Below are 22,546 nucleotides of genomic sequence, written 5' to 3' on the forward strand. Positions count from 1 at the left end.
TGGTCTATTGGTGGGCTATAGATGGTCTATTGGTGGGCTATAGATGGTCTATTGGTGGGCTATAGATGGTCTATTGGTGGGCTATAGATGGTCTATTGGTGGGCTATAGATGGTCTATTGGTGGGCTATTGGTGGGCTATAGATGGACTATTGGTGGGCTATAGATGGGCTATTGATGGGCTATAGATGGACTATTGGTGGGCTATAGATGGTATATTGGTGGGCTATAGATGGTCTATTGGTGGGCTATAGATGGGCTATAGATGGTCTATTGGTGGGCTATAGATGGTATATTGGTGGGCTATAGATGGACTATTGGTGGGCTATAGATGGGCTATAGATGGACTATTGGTGGGCTATAGATGGTCTATTGGTGGGCTATAGATGGGCTATTGGTGGGCTATAGATGGGCTATTGGTGGGCTATAGATGGGCTATTGGTGGGCTATAGATGGTCTATTGGTGGGCTATAGATGGTCTATTGGTGGGCTATAGATGGGCTATAGATGGTCTATTGGTGGGCTATAGATGGACTATTGGTGGGCTATAGAAGGCTATTGGTGGGCTATAGATGCTATTGGCTATTGGTGGCTATAGATGGCTATTGATGGGCTATAGATGGCGATTGGTGGGGGCTGTAGATTGACTATTGGTGGGCTATTGGTGGGCTATAGATTGGCTATTGGTGGGCTATAGATGGACTATTGGTGGGCTATTGGTGGGCTATTGATGGGCAATAGATTGACTAATGGTGGGCTATTGGTGGGCTATAGATGGGCTATTGGTGGGCTATAGATGGACTATTGGTGGGATATAGATGGTCTATTGGTGGGATATAGATGGTATATTGGTGGGCTATAGATGGACTATTGGTGGGCTATAGATGGGCTATAGATGGGCTATTGGTGGACTATAGATGGGCTATAAATGGGCTATTGGTGGGCTATAGATGGACTATTGGTGGGCTATAGATGGTCTATTGGTGGGCTATATATGGTCTATTGGTGGGCTATAGATGGTCTATTGGTGGGCTATAGATGGGCTATAGATGAGCTATTGATGGGCTATAGATGGACTATTGGTGGGCTATTGGTGGGATATAGATGGTCTATTGGTGGGCTATAGATGGTCTATTGGTGGGCTATAGATGGACTATTTGTGGGCTATAGATGGACTATTGGTGGGCTATAGATGGGCTATTGGTGGGCTATAGATGGACTATTGGTGGGCTATAGATGGACTATTGGTGGGCTATAGATGGACTATTGGTGGGCTATATATGGACTATTGGTGAGTTATTGGTGGGCTATAGATGGTCTATTGGTGGACTATTGATGGGCAGTTGGTGGGCTATAGATGGTCTATTGGTGGACTATTGATGGGCTATAGATTGACTATTGGTGGGCTATTGGTGGGCTATAGATGGTCTATTGGTGGGCTATAGATGGTCTATTGGTGGGCTATTGTTTGACTATTTGTAGACAGACTACAATATGAGCCAAAGCTAGAGGATGTTATATAATATAAGTGATGAACTACAATGTACAGGAACATTCGTTGGTCACTATAAAGACATAGAACACACACAATAACATTTGGTTTTTATCATTCATTTAATCTTTTGATTGGAATTGAACACTTGCTAATACATACCATTGCACATTTCATATTTATATTGTAGATCACGGCAGATCAAATACACGTTTTTGATGACAGTCTGGTCTTGTGATTTGTGCATATTTGAGGTACGCTAATGTTTTGGTCATGTTCACATAACTTAAATTGTAAATCTGAAGTTGAGATATGAGATCATAACCTCCGTTGTAAAATACACCATTGTGGACTGTAGTCGCCATAGAAATAGAATCAATCAATCAATTAGAATATGTTTCATGCATGCCACATTCATACACATTGACAGATGATCAATAATACTACATTATAATATTCTCTGTGAAGCACTTCATTCAACTAGACTCATAACATTTGAAAAATAAAGAATACATTTCCAAAACCACTAAAGGCTATATTATGAAAATGTCCTGTACAAAGAGTTTGTCTCTTTACCAGGGTTGGGGTCGATTCCATTTCAATTCAGAAAGTAAACCAAATTACCATTACAATTCAAAATTTTACTAATTGTAAAACATTGAAGAGTATTGAAATTGAAATAGAAATGTGGGTGTACAATCTCTGAATGGACTGGAATTGAATCGACCTGGCTCTCTTACTGCCCCAACGAGTGTCTCGAAACCAGTTCCATGCCACGATTCTGATTTTGGAGATGCACAAGTCTGTAACTTCTCTGCACTTCACTGCATATGGAAAGCTGTATCCAATGCATACACTGGATATGAACATATTGACATTTGACACATATTTAGAGGTGCATTTTTACTCAATAAGAAGGTACATAATACGCGGTTGATAATGTACATATGATGTATAAATACGAACAGTCAAAAAGTATCAAACTACCGTTTTATGTATTGTTTTTTGAAAACCAAAAAGAACATCTCTGTGTTAACTGTAAGGGCTCACACACACTGGCAACACATCCCACACAGAGCTAACGGAGGAATGCCACGTTTTGTACAACTTCACGCACCCTGGTACGCCTTCACCTCTACCACTCCGACGCACCTTCCCTATTGAAACACGTTGAGTTGGCTTCCTCCTTTTACTCTGCATTGCTCAGTGTGAAAGGTTCCTAAAGTCTCTGGGTAAATACATTGTGTCGTGTGCCTATTTGGTCTACTTGTCGGCCACCACCTCAGATATATCCTCGGGCCGGACCGACTTCACTGTTGACTCCATGTCGGTGATCCTCTGTTTAATCTTGCCCTGGCCGGATGTGAACTCAGCCATGATCTTGGCCAACTTGGACGTCATGATTTCCATATTACTCTCCAGCCTGAGGATCTTCTCCTCCATGTCCTTGGGGTCGGCACCTGCATTAGCGATTTCCTCATCGATCATGTTGTCCTTCATCAGCGTAGCCTTTCCCTTCTCTTCCAGGATCTTCTTGGCTTCGGGATACTCGGTAAGAGCCTCCATGAGATCATCTTTCGACAGAGCGAAGAGGTCAGAGTAACCCACGCTCCTGATGTTGGCCGTTCTCCTGTTACCTGCTTTGGAACCCTTGATGCCTAGGATACTGATATCTCCAAAGTACGCTCCATCGCTGAGCACACACCACTGTGTCACCCCGTCTTCCGCAACCACAGCTAGCTTCCCTTCCTTAATGATGTACATCTCTCTGCCGATGTCTCCCTTCTTACAGATGTAATCTCCTGGGGAGAACACCTGAGGCTGCAGCTTCATCACCAACTCAATAAGCAGCCCAGCCTCGCATTCCTGGAAGATTTTCACTTTCTTCAGGGTATCCAGATGGACGTCGATGGCAATCTCGGCCTTCAGCTTGTCCGGCAGGTTCTTCAGCACCTCCTTCTCATCGCAGGTCTTCTTCTCCGTCCAGAGGTAGTCAAACCACTTGATGACCCTGGCCTCCAGATCCTTGGAGACCTTACGGAACTGCATGTATTGCTTGATGGAGTCGATCTTAGCCTGGAAGTCTGCACGGTTTTTGTTCATGTTGGAGATCATGGCGCCAACATTACCGACAATGGTGGCGAAAATCAGCACGCCGATGAGGAAGTCGGCGACCACGAAGAGGTACTCAAAGTCCCTGACGGGGGGCGGGGTTTCTCCGATGGTGGTCAGGGTCAAGGTCGACCAATAGAGACAGTAGATGTACTTCCTGGAAAGGCGGCCGTGCTCAGGGTGACTGATGTTTGGGTACACCCAGGTGTCGGACCCGAACCCGATGGTCTTGGAGATGGCGAAGAAGATGCAGGCGTTCCAGTGGATGATGATCAGGATGTAAAGTACCAGGTTGCTGATTCGGAAAACGTTGGGGAAGCTGGTTCTGGTTTCTGTGCGGTCAAAGTACTCAAAGAGGCGGTTCATCTTTGCAAGCCGGTTCAGTCTGAGCTCGGGGTTGTTGATGCCCACTTTGAGAAAAAGCAGGTCTGTGGGTAGCATTGAAATTACGTCCCATTTGAACTGTTCCGTTTGTCTGTATTTGTCTAGAAGCTTTTGTTTGTCTTTCACAAGCAGCCCCTGTTCCAAATAACCTTTTAAGATAATGAAGAGAAAATGTAATTAGTGAAAATCAAAAATAAATCAAATAATCACAAACAAATGTTAATGAATTTTGACTGCATGGAAGTGTCTACTGCCTCTCTTGCTTGACAAATCACAAATGATCAAAGACACCCCTACTAGCGTTGGTTCAAATCCACACCGGTCTTTAAATCCCAGCCCCACCGGTATTCACACGGCAGCCCCACCGGTCTTCCCAGCCCCACTGGTCTTCCCAGCCCCAATGGTCTTCCCAGCCCCAATGGTCTTCACACCCCAGACCCACCGGTCTTCCCACCCCAGCCCCACCGGTCTTCCCACCCCAGCCCCACCGGTCTTCCCACCCCAGCCCCACCGGTCTTCCCACCCCAGCCCCACCTGTCTTCCCAGCCCCACCGGTCTTCCCAGCCCCAATGGTCTTCACACCCCAGACCCACCGGTCTTCCCACCCCAGCCCCACCGGTCTTCCCATCCCAGCCCCACTGGTCTTCCCACCCCAGCCCCACCGGTCTTCCCAGCCCCACTGGTCTTCCCAGCCCCAATGGTCTTCACACCCCAGCCCCAATGGTCTTCACACCCCAGACCCACCGGTCTTCCCACCCCAGACCCACCGGTCTTCCCACCCCAGCCCCACCGGTCTTCCCACCCCAGCCCCACCGGTCTTCCCATCCCAGCCCCACCGGTCTTCCCATCCCAGCCCCACTGGTCTTCCCACCCCAGCCCCACCGGTCTTCCCAGCCCCAATGGTCTTCACACCCCAGACCCACCGGTCTTCCCACCCCAGCCCCACCGGTCTTCCCACCCCAGCCCCACCGGTCTTCCCATCCCAGCCCCACCGGTCTTCCCATCCCAGCCCCACTGGTCTTCCCACCCCAGCCCCACCGGTCTTCCCAGCCCCACTGGTCTTCACACCCCAGCCCCACCGGTCTTCACACCCCAGCCCCACCGGTCTTCCCACCCCAGCCCCACTGGTCTTCCCATCCCAGCCCCACCGGTCTTCCCATCCCAGCCCCACCGGTCTTCCCATCCCAGCCCCACCGGTCTTCCCACCCCAGCCCCACCGGTCTTCCCACCCCAGCCCCACTGGTCTTCCCATCTCAGCCCCACCGGTCTTCCCATCTCAGCCCCACCGGTCTTCCCATCCCAGCCACACCGGTCTTCCCACCCAGCCACACCGGTCTTCCCATCCCAGCCCCACCGGTCTTCACACCCCAGCCCCACCGGTCTTCACACCCCAGCCACACCAGTCTTCCCATCCCAGCCCCACCGGTCTTCACACCCCATCCCCACCGGTCTTCACACCCCATCCCCACCGGTCTTCACACCCCAGCCCCACCGGTCTTCACACCCCAGCCCCACCGGTCTTCACACCCCAGCCCCACTGGTCTTCCCATCCCAGCCACACCGGTCTTCACACCCCAGCCCCACCGGTCTTCACACTACGTTCCCTCTAACTGTCTCCCGGTCTATCATGTGTTTTTAGAAGAAGAACCTCACCTGTTCTAGACCTGACGAATGTGTCTGCGTAGTAGACTAAGTCTGAGGTGTAGTCCAGGACAATCCACAGCATTGTGTATGTGTTCTGGAGTTCGTTAAAACATGCCCTGTTGGACGGCAAAACAACAGTCAACAACAATATACAACTTTTTTTTTTTTAATACAACAAACATTCAACAACAAAAATCGGATATATTCCCATTGTAAGATAAAATGAAGTGAACTGTACTGTATGAGAACAAACCTGGTCACTAGCATCATCAGGTTGTAGAAACATGGTGCTGCTATGATGGTGAGCCATGTGTAGTATTTGTCTGCTGATGGGTCCATGATCCAAATCTCTTTCCTGAAACATGACCGCACAGTTTTCAATCAAATTGATTTATATAGCCCTTCTTACATCAGCTGATATCTCAAAGTGTTGTACAGATACCCAGCCTAAAACCCCAAACAGCAAGCAATGCAGGTGCAGAAACACTGTGGCTAGGAAAAACTCCCTAGAAAGGCCAGAACCTAGGAAGAAACCTTGAGAGGAACCAGGCTATGAAGGGTAGCCTCAATCACAAAGGGGTTGAGTGACAAGATTGACCACCATCTTGCATATACAATACATTACAACGGAACAACATTTGTTCATGTCTGTTCTGACATTGTAGAATCAATGGCCACCATGTTCAATGTTGGTAAAACAATGGCTACCCTTCTCTCCTGTGTGTGTTCTTACCGACACCCAAGTAGTGTTACTCTCCCACCTATCCATTTTTTATGTTAGTGTAGCAATGCTGCCAGATGTGCCTTATCCTTCACATCTTGGGGCAGACGACCAATCAGACTACAGTCATACTTACGGGGGCTCTTCCTTCTTCTTCTCCTCCTTCTTAGGCTCCTCCTTCTTAGGCTCCTCCTTCTTAGGCTCCTCCTCTTTCTTCTCCTCTTTCTCCTCCTCTTTCTTCTCCTCTTTCTCCTCCTCTTTCTTCTCATCTTCTTGCGCTTCCTGTTTTTTCTCCTCTTTCTTTATTTCATCCTTCTTGTCATCTTTTTTGCTATGGATAATGGATGTTTATTTTTCATGTTGTTGTTAAGGATTAAGATGATCTATAAGTGACTTTCTAGGGTATTTATGGCAGACTATTGACAGACTTGGTGGACTAATTGGCATACTATTGGTAGACTATTGGTGGACTAATTGGCATGCTGTTGGTAGACTATTGGTGGACTAATTGGCATACTATTGGTAGACTATTGGTGGACTATCATAGTAGACTATTGGTGGACTAATTGGCATACTATTGGTAGACTATTGGTGGACTAATTGGCATGCTGTTGGTAGACTATTGGTGGACTAATTGGCATACTATTGGTAGACTATTGGTGGACTATCATAGTAGACTATTGGTGGACTAATTGGCATACTATTGGTAGACTATTGGTGGACTAATTGGCATACTATTGGTAGACTATTGGTGGACTATCATAGTACAATATGAGCCAAGGCTAGTGGAAAGGTCGTTACTTGCCTAGGGGGCATTGATACTCTACAGCAGGGTTCCCCAATAGGTGGCTCGCGGGCCGAATCTCATTTTATTTGCCTCCCCAAGTTTTCTGAACAATTTTTATTTTATTTAATCATTTTTGTTGTTGGACATGAAACAATGTAAAATCACTAGGAAATCAGCTCAAAGTTATTTTAATTTAGAACATCTGTTTCCAAGTAGTCCCACGCATAAATAAAGCCATATGTGATCGTATCCCAATGTAATCAAGGTAGGAGATTATTCTGTTATCGTCAAATACTATATCTGGGGCGGCAGGGTAGCCTAGTGGTTAGAGTGTTGGACTAGTAACTGAAAGGTTGCAAGTTCAAATCCCTGAGCTGACAAGGTACAAATCTGTCATTCTGCCCCTGAACTGGCAGTTAACCCACTGTTCCTAGGCTGTCATTGAAAATAAGAATTTGTTCTTAACTGACTTGCCTAGTTATACATAAAGGTTAAAAATATATATATATAAATGTATTTATATTTAAGATTCTTGTGGTCAATTTGCAGTGTATTAATTATTTATTTATAACTATGTTCTGGTCCCCCGACCATCGACTCAAGGAAAATCATCCTCTGCCTGAATGTAATTGTGGACCCCTGCTCTACAGAAACAGTAACAGGTCAATCATATCCAGTGGAAACAGTCCCATAGGGTTTCAGAGGGCTTTACCGTATGTGAAAGTGCAGGTTATACGACAGCCCTGTAGGTGGCAGCACCATTCCTATTTATGTTCACCACACTTCTCATGAGACTAACTTCAATTTTACATTGACATAAATATAAAATGGTATAGTTCACTGAATGTTGAATAAGGAGTAGAAGTTTATACTTAATTTTACTTTTAGATGTATCTTTTGAAATACAATATCAAACAGTGGCCTAACCAGTATAATCAAGATCAGGACTTTCAACAATGCATTCTAAAGAAGACTAAAACGACTATATACGTAATCCATTAAAAGCTATTTAATAATGATCCCAAATGGGACCTCTCAAACAATGATAGTGTCTTTTCATTCTATAGCTGCAACTAAAATCCAACTGGAGCAACTGCTATTGACATAGCAGATCGTTGCATGCTTATCTATGTCTATAGAACTATTATGTCTATAGAACTATTATGTCTATAGAACTATTATGTATATAGAACTATGGTCTATAGAACTATTATGTCTATAGAACTATTATGTCTATAGAACTATTATGTCTATAGAACTATTATGTCTATAGAACTATTATGTCTATAGAACTATTATGTCTAGTCAAGGACCATATCACCTCCACCCTACTTGACACCCTTGACCCACTCCAATTTGCTTACCGCCCCAATAGGTCCACAGACGACGCAATCGCAACCACACTGCACACTGCCCTAACCCATCTGGACAAGAGGAATACCTATGTGAGAATGCTGTTCATCGACTACAGCTCGGCATTTAACACCATAGTACCCTCCAAACTCGTCATCAAGCTCGAGACCCTGGGTCTTGACCCCACCCTGTGCAACTGGGTACTGGACATCCTGACGGGCCGCCCCCAGGTGGTGAGAGTAGGTAACAACATCTCCACCCCGCTGATCCTCAACACTGGGGCCCCACAAGGGTGCGTTCTGAGCCCTCTCCTGTACTCCCTGTTCACCCACGACCGTGTAGCCATGCACGCCTTCAACTCAATCATCAAGTTTGCAGATGACACAACAGTAGTGGGCTTGATTACCAACAACGATGAGACGACCTACAGGGAGGAGGTGAGGGCCCTCGGAGTGTGGTGTCAGGAAAATAATAACACACTCAACGTCAACAAAACAAAGGAGATGATTGTGGACTTCAGGAAACAGCAGAGGGAGCACCCCCCCATCCACATCGATGGAACAGTAGTGGAGAGGGTAGTAAGTTTTAAGTTCCTCGGCGTACACATCACAGACAAACTGAATTGGTCCACCCACACAGACAGCGTGGTGAAGAAGGCGCAGCAGCGCCTCTTCAACCTCAGGAGGCTGAAGAAATTTGGCTTGTCACCAAAAACACTCACAAACTTCTACAGATGCACAATCCAGAGCATCCTGTCAGGCTGTATCACCGCCTGGTACGGCAACTGCTCCGCCCACAACCGTAAGGCTCTCCAAAGGGTAGTGAGGTCTGCACAACGCATCACCGGGGGCAAACTACCTGCCCTCCAGGACACCTACACCACCCGATGCTCACAGGAAGGCCATAAAGATCATCAAGGACAACAACCACCGAGCCACTGCCTGTTCACCCCGCTGTCATCCAGAAGGTGAGGTCAGTACAGGTGCATCAAAGCTGGGACCGAGAGACTGAAAAACAGCTTCTATCTCAAGGCCATCAGACTGTTAAACAGCCACCACTAACATTGAGTGGCTGCTGCCAACACACTGACTCAACTCCAGACACTTTAATAATGGAAAGATGGATGTAATAAATGTATCACTAGCCACTTTAAACAATGCCACTTAATATAATGTTCACATACCCTACATTACTCATCTCATATATATATACTGTACTCTATATCATCTACTGCATCTTGCCATCTTTATGTAATACATGTATCACTAGCCACTTTAAACAATGCCACTTAATATAATGTTTACATACCCTACATTACTCATCTCATATGTATATATTGTACTCTATATCATCTACTGTATCTTGCCTATGCCGCTCTGTACCATCACTGTTTCATATATCTTTATATACATATTCTTTATCCCTTTACACTTGTGTGTATAAGGTAGTTGTTGTGGAATTGTTAGGTTAGATTACTCGTTGGTTATTACTGCCTTCGGAACTAGAAGCACAAGCATTTCGCTACACTCGCATTAACATCTGCTAACCATGTGTATGTGACAGAACTATTATGTCTATAGAACTATTATGTCTATAGAACTATATGTCTATAGAACTATTACCTATAGTATCTTTGCAACACTCAGGATTTAAACTGATCATGCCGAACTACAGGGCAAATGTCTACCACGGACGAACACAATCGACAGAGGCTCTTACTGTCTATGGTCATACATGCTTATATGACTATACAACTACTGGTGTACAACTACACTATATACATACCAGGATTTACAGTGTACCAATAGGTTAAGACCTCTAACAGTTCCAGTGTCCTCTATAAACTAGTATCGAGGGCTACTTTCTACTTCCTGTCTAAAGAGCTACTTTCTACTTCCTGTCTAAAGAGCTCCTTTCTACTTCCTGTCTAAAGAGCTCCTTTCTACTTCCTCTCTAAAGAGCTACTTTCTACTTCCTGTCTAAAGAGCTACTTTCTACTTCCTCTCTAAAGAGCTACTTTCTACTTCCTGTCTAAAGAGCTCCTTTCTACTTCCTCTCTAAAGAGCTACTTTCTACTTCCTGTCTAAAGAGCTCCTTTCTACTTCCTCTCTAAAGAGCTACTTTCTACTTCCTGTCTAAAGAGCTACTTTCTACTTCCTCTCTAAAGAGCTACTTTCTACTTCCTCTCTAAAGAGCTACTTTCTACTTCCTCTCTAAAGAGCTACTTTCTACTTCCTGTCTAAAGAGCTACTTTCTACTTCCTGTCTAAAGAGCTACTTTCTACTTCCTCTCTAAAGAGCTACTTTCTACTTCCTGTCTAAAGAGCTACTTTCTACTTCCTCTCTAAAGAGCTACTTTCTACTTCCTGTCTAAAGAGCTACTTTCTACTTCCTCTCTAAAGAGCTACTTTCTACTTCCTGTCTAAAGAGCTCCTTTCTACTTCCTCTCTAAAGAGCTACTTTCTACTTCCTGTCTAAAGAGCTACTTTCTACTTCTTGTCTAAAGAGCTACTTTCTACTTCCTGTCTAAAGAGCTACTTTCTACTTCTTGTCTAAAGAGCTACTTTCTACTTCCTGTCTAAAGAGCTACTTTCTACTTCCTGTCTAAAGAGCTACTTTCTACTTCCTCTCTAAAGAGCTACTTTCTACTTCTTCTCTAAAGAGCTACTTTCTACTTCCTCTCTAAAGAGCTACTTTCTACTTCCTGTCTAAAGAGCTCCTTTCTACTTCCTCTCTAAAGAGCTACTTTCTACTTCCTGTCTAAAGAGCTCCTTTCTACTTCCTCTCTAAAGAGCTACTTTCTACTTCCTGTCTAAAGAGCTACTTTCTACTTCCTCTCTAAAGAGCTACTTTCTACTTCCTGTCTAAAGAGCTACTTTCTACTTCTTGTCTAAAGAGCTACGTCTAGCTCCACTTACTCATCTGTGTTGTTGCAGTTGTTCATATTGTACATAGCCAGCGGCCATTGACTGACTTGGCTTGAGAGGGAAAGACAGGGACAGATTGGCAGGGTTAGTTAAACAATGACTCCAATTGAGCTTCATTTATTTCAAAAACTGAGCATAATTTTATTCTAGTTTTCTCTGCGGATGTATTAGAATGCTCCTGAGTTATCTTAAGTTAAGATATTAAATCACAGGTCTATTAAAGGATATTCCAAGTTAGAGATTTTCAGTTTGTTTTCATTTAACCTTTTTCTTATACAGGTTAGACCCGCTGAGATAAGAAAATCTCTTTTGAGAGAAGAGAGACCTGTTCAGTCTGTTTTTAGGGTTCACTCATCAAGACAGCTTTTTTTCGTTGAGTATAAAGCTGCTATATTCTGGTAACAGGTTTCCCAGAAATCCCAGGTTGGGTTGGAAGATTCCCGTAATGAGGACAAAAGAAGTGAAACCTCCACTAAAAAAATCTGCAGAATTTTGCAAATCCTAGTTAACCATCCCCATCTCTAGTCCAGACTTACTTCCTCTTACGGACTCTGTCGGGGTATCCCTGTGACCGTGCGTTGCTCTCTCTGCTGGAGACCTCTTTGAGCTCAGGGGTCCTGAAGCGCTCCAGGAAGGAGTCCGGTCTCTCCACCTCGCGGTGCATCCTGGGAGAGGCCCAGGTCCGCAGCATGAACAGGAAGTGAGAGAGTCTAGACAATCAGGTAAAACCACAACATAACACACTCTGTGTCTTCGCTGCCGCTGGCTACGTCCCAAATGGCTCCCTATGAAAAATGAATGACTGAATGATATGGGTGAGATTCATAGACATTAAACTAGTAGATAGTGATGGCGCTGACGTCATCCACGAATTCCTCTAGAAAACTCCCGATGGCTCATGTGAAGCCAGAAGTATTTCAATATGAAAGGCGCTATAATGCTGAATTGGGCTGAATTGCATAAGAAAATCACAAAGGATCATGGTAAATGTGGCTGTAACTAGCAAAGGATCATGGTAAATGTGGCTGTAACTAGCAAAGGATCATGGCCGGTGTAGTCGTTTTCATCCTGGCTGAGTGAGTCTAACAGGCCTGTGATTGGTCTGTGCCAGCAGATGTTCCTGTGTGACGACAAATATAGTAGTCAGAATGGATCACTATTTCATTAAATATCTCCATTGGTCAAGAATTCACCGTGGGGATCGAACTTGATCATAATAAACCAAATTTAGAGCCCAAAACCGGGGTCTAAATTTTTGGGTTTGGCCGTTTTGGCAATCGTAATTAACATATGCTTTCTAGGGTAGACCAGGGCTTTTGGCACCGCTAGGTTGCTATGCAATAGCATACCAGGGCTTTTGGCACTGCTAAGTTGCTATGCAATAGCATACCAGGGCTTTTGGCACCGCTAGGTTGCTATGCAATAGCATACCAGGGCTTTTGGCACCGCTAGGTTGCTATGCAATAGCATACCAGGGCTTTTGGCACCGCTAGGTTGCTATTCAATAGCAGACCAGGGCTTTTGGCACCGCTAGGTTGCTATGCAATAGCAGACCAGGGCTTTTGGCACCACTAGGTTGCTATGCAATAGCAGACCAGCAGGGCTCATGACCACACTAGTGAGATGGTGCGACACTGCGAGGTGGGGATACCTGGCCAGGGCTCCTGACCCTGTGAAGGAATCTCTGTGAGACTCTGGGTGTCTGATGGTTAACACGGAGGCAGAACCCTGAATCTCTAACGAGGTGTCCTCACACTCTGAGTTGGACCTTAAAGAAATAGGAGATGGAGAGTGGGTCGTTAGGGAGAGAACATGACAGCAGTGACATACAGTATGTGTCCTGTTGCCCAGAGGACACAACAGTAGTACACTATATAGGGAATGGGGTGCCATTTGGGATTGCTACTGTTGGGAAGAGTGGGGTAAGTTGAACCAAAAAGGGTAAGTTGAGCCACCCTTGTTTCTAAGACACCATACACAAAATGTATCATTTGACCAAATGTGTAGGACGAGGTCATCATTTTCAAGAAGAAACCACATGGGGGAAAAAAACGGATTTTCACCAAGTCAAATGTATTTATTGTGTTAGAGATTTCATTATGCTTTTCTCTAAACCAAAGTAGAACCTTTTTAAATTTGTTCTATACATCATTTGGGGTCTCTATCAGCTTTAATATGGGGTCTTAAACCTAGCATGAAAGAGCATTACTGTAGCTGTGTGGGCTGATATAGTCTAAATGTTTGCTTTGAGGAAAATTGAGCCAATTGAAAAGTTTTCTTCCCAGCTGTAATTCAGGCGTTATCACTGGGATATGAGGTAACAGCAGGGCCTATGATAAAAGGGGTTTATAAACAGTGTTTGGGAAATAAAGACAGACGTGGTTTTAAAAGGTCGTGGTAATATTTCATTCAGTACAGACGTGATTTACCCCACACCCGGGTAAGATGTGCCAAGAGACCACTTTCTTTTGTTGGACAAGCTGTTTTCAAAACTGTAATGTTTACATGAATTCTGATGATTATTTCTAGGGATACACATTATCCTGAAATATATGTAGATATCTTTATTAGAAATAATCCTGTATTTCCCTTTATGGAGTGATGCTGGATGCAAAAAAATGCATCAATTTTGCATTCAATTTTACCCCACTCTCCCCTACACTCTCCCCTACACTCTCCTCTACACTCTCCCCTACTCTCCCCTACACTCTCCCCTACACTCTCCCCTACACGTACAGTACACTGTCGACATGTCTCAATCCACAAGGTAGACAGCAGGCAGCTGTTTTTGGATTGAGACACAGCCTAAATGTTCATGCACCACATACTGAATTCATGGAGCTCAACCTAAACCTTTTGATTTGGGTACGTCCAAAATGGCACCCTATTCCCAGAATCCTTTGGACCTTGATCAATAGTAGAGAACTATATAGGGACTAGTGTGCCATTTAGGAGGCAGAAGCTCATTGGCTCTCAAGCGTTCTGTAGCGACCTCTGACCTTGGGGTTCCGTTCTCAATGGAGTCCAGATTGTCATTTGGCGTGCAGAGAGATGGCTGTTGCCGGGTCGTTGCCGGGTAGGACTGGTCTGTGCAGATCTTTGCCATGCTGACTCCTAAGGTTCTGCTGGCCAGGGGCCTCCAGCCATCCAACAAGACACTGTAGAGGTAAAGGGGTCATAGACCACAATCAATCAATTACATGTATTTTATGAAGCCCTTATAATATCAGTAGCTGATGTCACAAAGTGCTTTACAGATACCCAGCCTAAAACCACAAAGAGCAAACAGAAGCACAGCGGCTAGGAAAAACTCCCTAGAAGGCAGGAACCTAGGAAGAAACCTAGAGAGGAACCAGACTCTGAGGAGTAGCCAGTCCTTTTCTAGCTGTGCCGGGTGGAGATTATAAAAGGTCAGCCAATCAATGATCAGTTCACGGGTGAAACCTGCTCGGACGTCACAAAACGCGTACCCTGTATGTATATGAAAGTAACTGGGCGTGTGGACAGCCAGAATATAGGTCTTATATCTGTGTTTGGTTCCATTCAATCTCATCAATCTTTCAATGAAATGTTTTACATTTCACATTACAGTAGTCATTTAGCAGACGCTCAAGAGCAATTTACAGTTGAATCTGGTTTTTTTTTCTTCTGTAAAATCCCCATGAAACATTTAGAAAAGTAAGACTACAGTATGTCTGACTACAACTGCTAGTCGTAATGAAAGAAAGGCCTGTAATGGTTGTGAAGGTGCGTAATCACCACCTGGTACATCTTAATTCCATTAAGATTCTCCCTCATGAGATTGAATCAGATGCTAGGCTGTAGATGTGATAAACAGCAGTGAGATTGGAGATTACGGATTAGAGGAGGCTCAGTATCTGTCCCATGTGGTACACTCTTACCTTCATAGTTATAGCGCATTACTTATGACCAGAGCCCAGCATAGGACTCTACCCATAGGACTCTACCAACAGAACTCTACCCATAGGACTCTACCCATAGGACTCTACCCATAGGACTCTACCCATAGGACTCTACCCACAGGACTCTACCCACAGGACTTTACCCACAGGGGAACCTCATAGGACTCTACCCATAGGACTCTACCCATAGGGAAACCCATAGGACTCTACCCACAGGACTCTACCCACAGGACTTTACCCACAGGGGAACCTCATAGGACTCTACCCACAGAACTCTACCCATAGGGAAACCCATAGGACTCTACCCATAAGGAAACCCATAGGACTCTACCCATAGGGAAACACATAGGACTCTACCCATAGGGAAACCCATAGGGTTCTACCCACAGGACTCTACCCACAGGACTCTACCCATAGGGAAACCCATAGGGTTCTACCCACAGGACTCTACCCACAGGACTCTACCCACAGGGAAACCCACAGGGCTTCTACCCATAAGGTTTCTACCCACAGAGTTTCTACCCATAGGGCTCTACCCACAGGGTTTCTACCCATAGGGCTCTACCCACAGGGTTTCTACCCACAGGATCTACCCATAGGGCTCTACCCACAGGGCTCTACCCACAGGGTTTCTACCCACAGGACTCTACCCATAGGGCTCTACCCACAGGGCTCTACCCACAGGGTTTCTACCCACAGGACTCTACCCACAGGGTTTCTACCCATAGGGCTCTACCCACAGGGTTTCTACCCACAGGGCACTACCCACAGGGCACTACCCACAGGGTTTCTACCCATAGGGCTCTACCCACAGGGTTTCTACCCACGGGACTCTCGTCAAAAGTAGTGCAGTTGAAAAGGAACAGGATGACATTTGGGAAGCACACCTGTTGTCATGACGAGGGTTATTCTGGCTGACTGAAAAACAATTTTCAAAGTGACAATCAAGGCAGGCCATCTGAGAGGGGAGCAGGACTTCAGGAGGCTCCTAAAAATACATCCTGATTAAGTCTTAAACACTAAACAGGATCAGTGCCCTGGCCCTCTGAAAGATCACCTGCCACAGATTTAAAAGAACCATGCCCTATAGGCTATAGGTAGGCCCTGTAGCTGGGCCCTGTAGCTAGGCCCTGTGGCTAGGCCCTGTGGCTAGACCCTGTAGCTAGGCCCTGTGGCTAGGCCCTGTGGCTAGACCCTGTAGCTAGGCCCTGTGGCTAGGCCCTGTAGCTAGGCCCTGTGTTTCATCAGGTCTACAGGTCCATAAAAATAAAAACTTTCTAGTTCTGTGGTCACGTATAGACTATGTGAAGGACCTCATTTTAAGGACATGTAGTATGGGTGAATAAGACATTTTACAGAATCACCCTGAAAGGCCTCTAGTATGGGTGAATAATATATTTGAAGATTTTTTTTTGTTAAAGGTGATTTTCGAGGAACAGTTCATTAGCCATTGGCTTCTGGGAAGAGATTAGCGTACTTAGCCTGTCCTTGCAAAGGACACTTTGTAATGTATCCAAAATGCACTGGCTGAGACAGAGCTTTTCTGAGCTTGCCCAGCCTGATCTAAATACAGACATTCTGACTGGTACTACTGGTTCTGTTCAATGTTGAGAATACACCACACTGATGGTTTCATGATACCGTCATTGAACTGCATAACAACTGCATCATTCTGCTCTTATTAAAAAAACTTTAAGGTAGCTGAATGGAGAACCTTGGATCAAATGTAGCTGAATGGAGAACCTTGGATCAAATGTAGCTGAATGGAGAACCTTGGATCAAATGTAGCTGAATGGAGAACCTTGGATCAAAGGTAGCTGAATGGAGAACCTTGGATCAAAGGTAACTGAATGGAAAACCATGGATCAAATGTAGCTGAGTGGAGAACCTTTGATCAAAGGTAACTGAATGGAGAACCATGGATCAAAGGTAGCTGAATGGAGAACCATGAATCAAATGTAGCTGAATGGAGAACCTTGGATCAAAGGTAGCTGAATGGAGAACCTTGAATTAAAATAAAGTGACAGGCCGTATAAAGTAAAACAACATTAAAAGAAAAGAGAACAATCAGAACACTGATTTACATTAATCAGGGCCTAGCTACAGGGCCTAGCCACAGGGCCTAGCTACAGGGCCTAGCCACAGGGCCTAGCCACAGGGCCTAGCCACAGGGCCTAGCACAGGGCCTAGCTACAGGGCCTAGCCACAGGGCCTAGCCACAGGGCCTAGCCACAGGGCCTAGCTACAGGGCCTAGCTACAGGGCCTAGCCACAGGGCCTAGCCACAAGGCCTAGCCACAGGGCCTAGCTACAGGGCCTAGCCACAGGGCCTAGCCACAGGGCCTAGCCACAGGGCCTAGCCACAGGGCCTAGCACAGGGCCTAGCACAGGGCCTAGCTACAGGGCCTAGCCACAGGGCCTAGCCACAGGGCCTAGCCACAGGGCCTAGCTACAGGGCCTAGCCACAGGGCCTAGCCACAGGGCCTAGCTACAGGGCCTAGCTACAGGGCCTAGCCACAGGGCCTAGCCACAGGGCCTAGCCACAGGGCCTAGCTACAGGGCCTAGCTACAGGGCCATTAATCAGTCAAATTGTGAATATCCAAGTCCCTGAATAGAAATTGATCAACTGTTCATTAATACGGGAAAAAGGTTTAATGTTGACATTATAATCAATGTTTTTATTTTATTTTATGACCTGTGGTGTGGACAGAGAGTCAGAGACCACTGACCTGTGGTGTGGACAGAGAGTCAGAGACTACTGACCTGTGGTGTAGACAGAGAGTCAGAGACTACTGACCTGTGGTGTAGACAGAGAGTCAGAGACTACTGACCTGTGGTGTAGACAGAGTCAGAGACCATTGACCTGTGGTGTGGAAAGAGAGTCAGAGACCACTGACCTGTGGTGTAGACAGAGAGTCAGAGACTACTGACCTGTGGTGTAGACAGAGTCAGAGACCACTACCCCTGTGGCGTGGACAGAATGTCAGAGACCACTGACCTGTGGTGTAGACAGAGAGTCAGAGACCACTACCTGTGGTGTAGACAGAGAGTCTGGCATGGACAGAGAGTCAGAGACCACTGACCTGTGGTGTAGACAGAGTCAGAGACCACTGACCTTTGGTATAGACAGAGAGTCAGAGACTACTGACCTCTGGTATGGACAGAGAGTCAGAGACTACTGACCCCTGGTATGGACAGAGAGTCAGAGACTACTACCCGTGGTGTATACAGAGAGTTAGAGACCACTGACCTGTGGTGTAGACAGAGAGTCAGAGACTACTGACCTGTGGTGTAGACAGAGAGTCAGAGACTACTGACCTGTGGTGTAGACAGAGAGTCAGAGACCACTGACCTCTGGTATGAACAGAGAGTCAGAGACCACAGACCTGTGGTGTAGACAGATAATCAGGGACCACTGACCTGTGGTGTAGACAAAGAGTCAGAGACCACTGACCTGTGGTGTAGACAGAGAGTCAGAGAACCCTGACCTGTGGTGTAGACAGAGAGTCAGAGACAACTGACCTGTGGTGTAGACAGAGAGTCAGAGACCACTGACCTGTGGTGTAGGCAGAGAGTCAGAGACTACTGACCTGTGGTGTAGACAGAGAGTCAGAGACCACTGCCCTGTTGTGTAGACAGAGAGTCAGAGACCACTGACCTGTGTTGTAGACAGAGAGTCAGAGACTACTGACCTATGGTATGGACAGAGAGTCAGAGACTACTGACCTGTGGTGTGGACAGAGAGTCAGAGACCACTGACCTGTGGTGTAGACAGAGTCAGAGACCACTGACCTCTGGTATGGACAGAGAGTCAGAGACCACTGACCTTTGGTGTAGACAGAGAGTCAGAGACCACTGACCTCTGGTATGGACAGAGAGTCAGAGACCACAGACCTCTGGTGTAGACAGAGAGTCATAGACCATTTACCTTTGGTGTGGACAGAGAGTCAGAGACCAGAGACCTGTGGTGTAGACAGAGAGTCAGAGACCATTTACCTTTGGTGTAGACAGAGAGTCAGAGACCACAGACCTGTGGTGTAGACAGAGAGTCAGAGACCACTACCCCTGTGGCGTGGACAGAGAGTCAGAGACCACTGACCTGTGGTGTAGACAGAGAGTCAGAGACCACTACCTGTGGTGTAGACAGAGAGTATGGCATGGACAGAGAGTCAGAGACCACTGACCTGTGGTGTAGACAGATTCAGAGACCACTTACCTGTGGTGTAGACAAAGAGTCAGAGACTACTGACCTCTGGTATGGACAGAGAGTCAGAGACTACTGACCTCTGGTATGGACAGAGAGTCAGAGACTTCTGACCTGTGGTGTAGACAGAGAGTTAGAGACCACTGACCTGTGGTGTAGACAGAGAGTCAGAGACCATTTACCTTTGGTGTAGACAGAGAGTCAGAGACCATTTACCTTTGGTGTAGACAGAGAGTCAGAGACCATTTACCTTTGGTGTAGACAGAGAGTCAGAGACCATTTACCTTTGGTGTAGACAGAGACTCAGAGACCATTTACCTTTGGTGTAGACAGAGAGTCAGAGACCACAGACCTGTGGTGTAGACAGAGAGTCAGAGACCATTTACCTTTGGTGTAGACAGAGAGCCAGAGACCACAGACCTGTGGTGTAGACAGAGAGTCAGAGACCATTTACCTTTGGTGTAGACAGAGAGAGACCATTTACCTTTGGTGTAGACAGAGACTCAGAGACCATTTACCTGTGGTGTAGACAGAGAGTCAGAGACCATTTACCTGTGGTGTAGACAGAGAGTCAGAGACCATTTACCTTTGGTGTAGACAGAGACTCAGAGACCATTTACCTTTGGTGTAGACAGAGAGTCAGAGACCATTTACCTTTGGTGTAGACAGAGAGTCAGAGACCATTTACCTTTGGTGTAGACAGAGAGAGACCATTTACCTTTGGTGTAGACAGAGAGTCAGAAACCATTTACCTTTGGTGTAGACAGAGAGTCAGAGACCATTTACCTTTGGTGTAGACAGAGAGAGACCATTTACCTTTGGTGTAGACAGAGAGCCAGAGACCACAGACCTGTGGTGTAGACAGAGAGTCAGAGACCATTTACCTTTGGTGTAGACAGAGAGAGACCATTTACCTTTGGTGTAGACAGAGAGTCAGAGACCATTTACCTGTGGTGTAGACAGAGAGTCAGAGACCATTTACCTTTGGTGTAGACAGAGAGTCAGAGACAACTGACCTGTGGTGTAGACAGAGAGTCAGAGACCATTTACCTGTGGTGTAGACAGAGAGTCAGAGACTACTGACCTGTGGTGTAGACAGAGAGTCAGAGACCATTTACCTTTGGTGTAGACAGAGACTCAGAGAGCACTGGTGGTGTGGACAGAGAGTCAGAGAGCACTGGTGGTGTAGACAGAGAGTCAGAGACCATTTACCTTTGGTGTAGACAGAGAGTCAGAGACCATTTACCTGTGGTGTAGACAGAGAGTCAGAGACCATTTACCTGTGGTGTAGACAGAGAGTCAGAGACCATTTACCTTTGGTGTAGACAGAGACTCAGAGACCATTTACCTTTGGTGTAGACAGAGAGTCAGAGACCATTTACCTTTGGTGTAGACAGAGACTCAGAGAGCACTGGTGGTGTGGATAGTAAAACATGTAAAAGAAGAGACCATTGTGTTTATTTCCCTGTGAATTTACATTTCACCCGAAAGAATGTCCTCTTTTCAAGTAAATCGCCAGAAAGTTCATTCAAATCAAAGTCCTGTAAAATGTAAAATATTCCCAACTATTGATAGCAATCAATGGGAGCCTATGCTAATAATAGCATGGTTATGAATAGGCTATAGGTTGGTTTTGACCTCACGTGGCTAATATTTGATTCCATGTTTATTTATTGACTATAATCTGTACAGTGACTAAGAGAGCTTCCGTTTTGATTGTCTTTCTCATTTCAAAACGTTTTTTTTTTAAAGTCATTCAACTTGTGAATGTAAACGTCACTGAAATAACTTCCTGTTTTAAAGTAAAAGTCAAAAAGTCCCGAAAATCAATGCTATGACAAAAACATCTAGTCCTACATGGTTATGTCTGTATATGGGATACAGTATAGGTAGGTCGTAATTCATTTACTGAGATCAACATTTCTGTTGACCTCAAGTGACACTGTCTTTGCATGTTTGTCAGGGTCATGGGTATTTCCATTTACATTCAGAACCCATTTCCAAATTCACATTTTCCTCATTGAAAAACATTGGAGAGAATTTGAATGTCAGTTAACTTCCAGAATTGACTGGAATTTAAATATAATTGACCACACTCCTGATGTTTATTCATTTCGTGATGGAGTGATCTGATCTGTGGTGTGAAGACCACTGCACGTGTACCTACAGATTAGTGGTAGATAATACCATGGCTTTAAGCTCTGCTCAAGCACATCCCAGTTAGGTAAACTCTGAATATACATGCGCATATAGCAGTACCATCGATCTTAAACATTTCAGCATCTTCACATAGCCTGTAACATAATTACAGTCCATTAAGTATCTCTATGGTAGGCAATTAACGTTGTTTGTTTAACTTAAACTGACAAAGCATGTAGCCTATGATGTGGTGCTCTCTTTAGACAATAACCTGGTAGTCGTTTGTCAAACACTAATAGGTATATAGTTACAGACGTTCACACAGCATCTACACTATCCTGTGTCTTCGGCTAAAGCAACAGTAGCTCACCGGAATGTAGCCTGGTCCTCTCCTCACACTGTGTTGCACATCATTCCTCACAAATTGACATTGGATAATTCCATTTTTCAGAAATAATTGTAATCCTACGTCGTTTGGTCGTTAGTTGTTGTCCTGTGAGGGAAAAAAATCATAATCCCAATTGTAATCCAAATAGTAGAGAATTTAGTGAGTGACTTTCAGAACAGCCTTTCAGTGGTACATTCACCATCACGGACAGCGCGCTAATAGGAGATCACTGAGCTGTCTGGTAGGGCGGAGTCTCTCGGTGCTCCAAGTCATCAATATTCAACAGGCAAACAATCTGATTTTTAAAAATCAAATCAAATCAAATGTATTTATAAAGCCCTTCTTACATCAGCTGATATCTCAAAGTGCTGTACAGAATCCCAGCCTAAAACCCCAAACAGCAAGCAATGCAGGTGTAGAAGCACCGTGGCTAGGAAAAACTCCCTAGAAAGACCAGAACCTAGGAAGAGACCTA

General features: G+C 45.4%; 1 protein-coding gene across 1 annotated transcript; it reads right to left on the reverse strand.

Moving 5' to 3' along the window:
• Positions 1 to 1,443: 1,443 nt before the first annotated feature.
• Positions 1,444 to 22,274, reverse strand: LOC112238613 (cyclic nucleotide-gated channel cone photoreceptor subunit alpha-like). Its single transcript, XM_024407173.2, has 9 exons — positions 22,054 to 22,274; positions 14,417 to 14,575; positions 13,069 to 13,185; positions 11,954 to 12,082; positions 11,409 to 11,468; positions 6,488 to 6,682; positions 5,884 to 5,985; positions 5,640 to 5,746; positions 1,444 to 4,135 (listed from the first exon to the last, which is right to left on the reverse strand). Exons 2-9 carry the CDS (start codon positions 14,521 to 14,523, stop codon positions 2,754 to 2,756), a joined length of 2,199 nt encoding a protein of 732 aa, XP_024262941.1. The 5' UTR covers positions 14,524 to 14,575; positions 22,054 to 22,274; the 3' UTR covers positions 1,444 to 2,753.
• Between the last annotated feature and the right edge of the window lie 272 nt (positions 22,275 to 22,546).

This window comes from Oncorhynchus tshawytscha, linkage group LG06, assembly GCF_018296145.1.
Source record: "Oncorhynchus tshawytscha isolate Ot180627B linkage group LG06, Otsh_v2.0, whole genome shotgun sequence".
NCBI classification, from domain to species: Eukaryota; Metazoa; Chordata; class Actinopteri; order Salmoniformes; family Salmonidae; genus Oncorhynchus; species Oncorhynchus tshawytscha.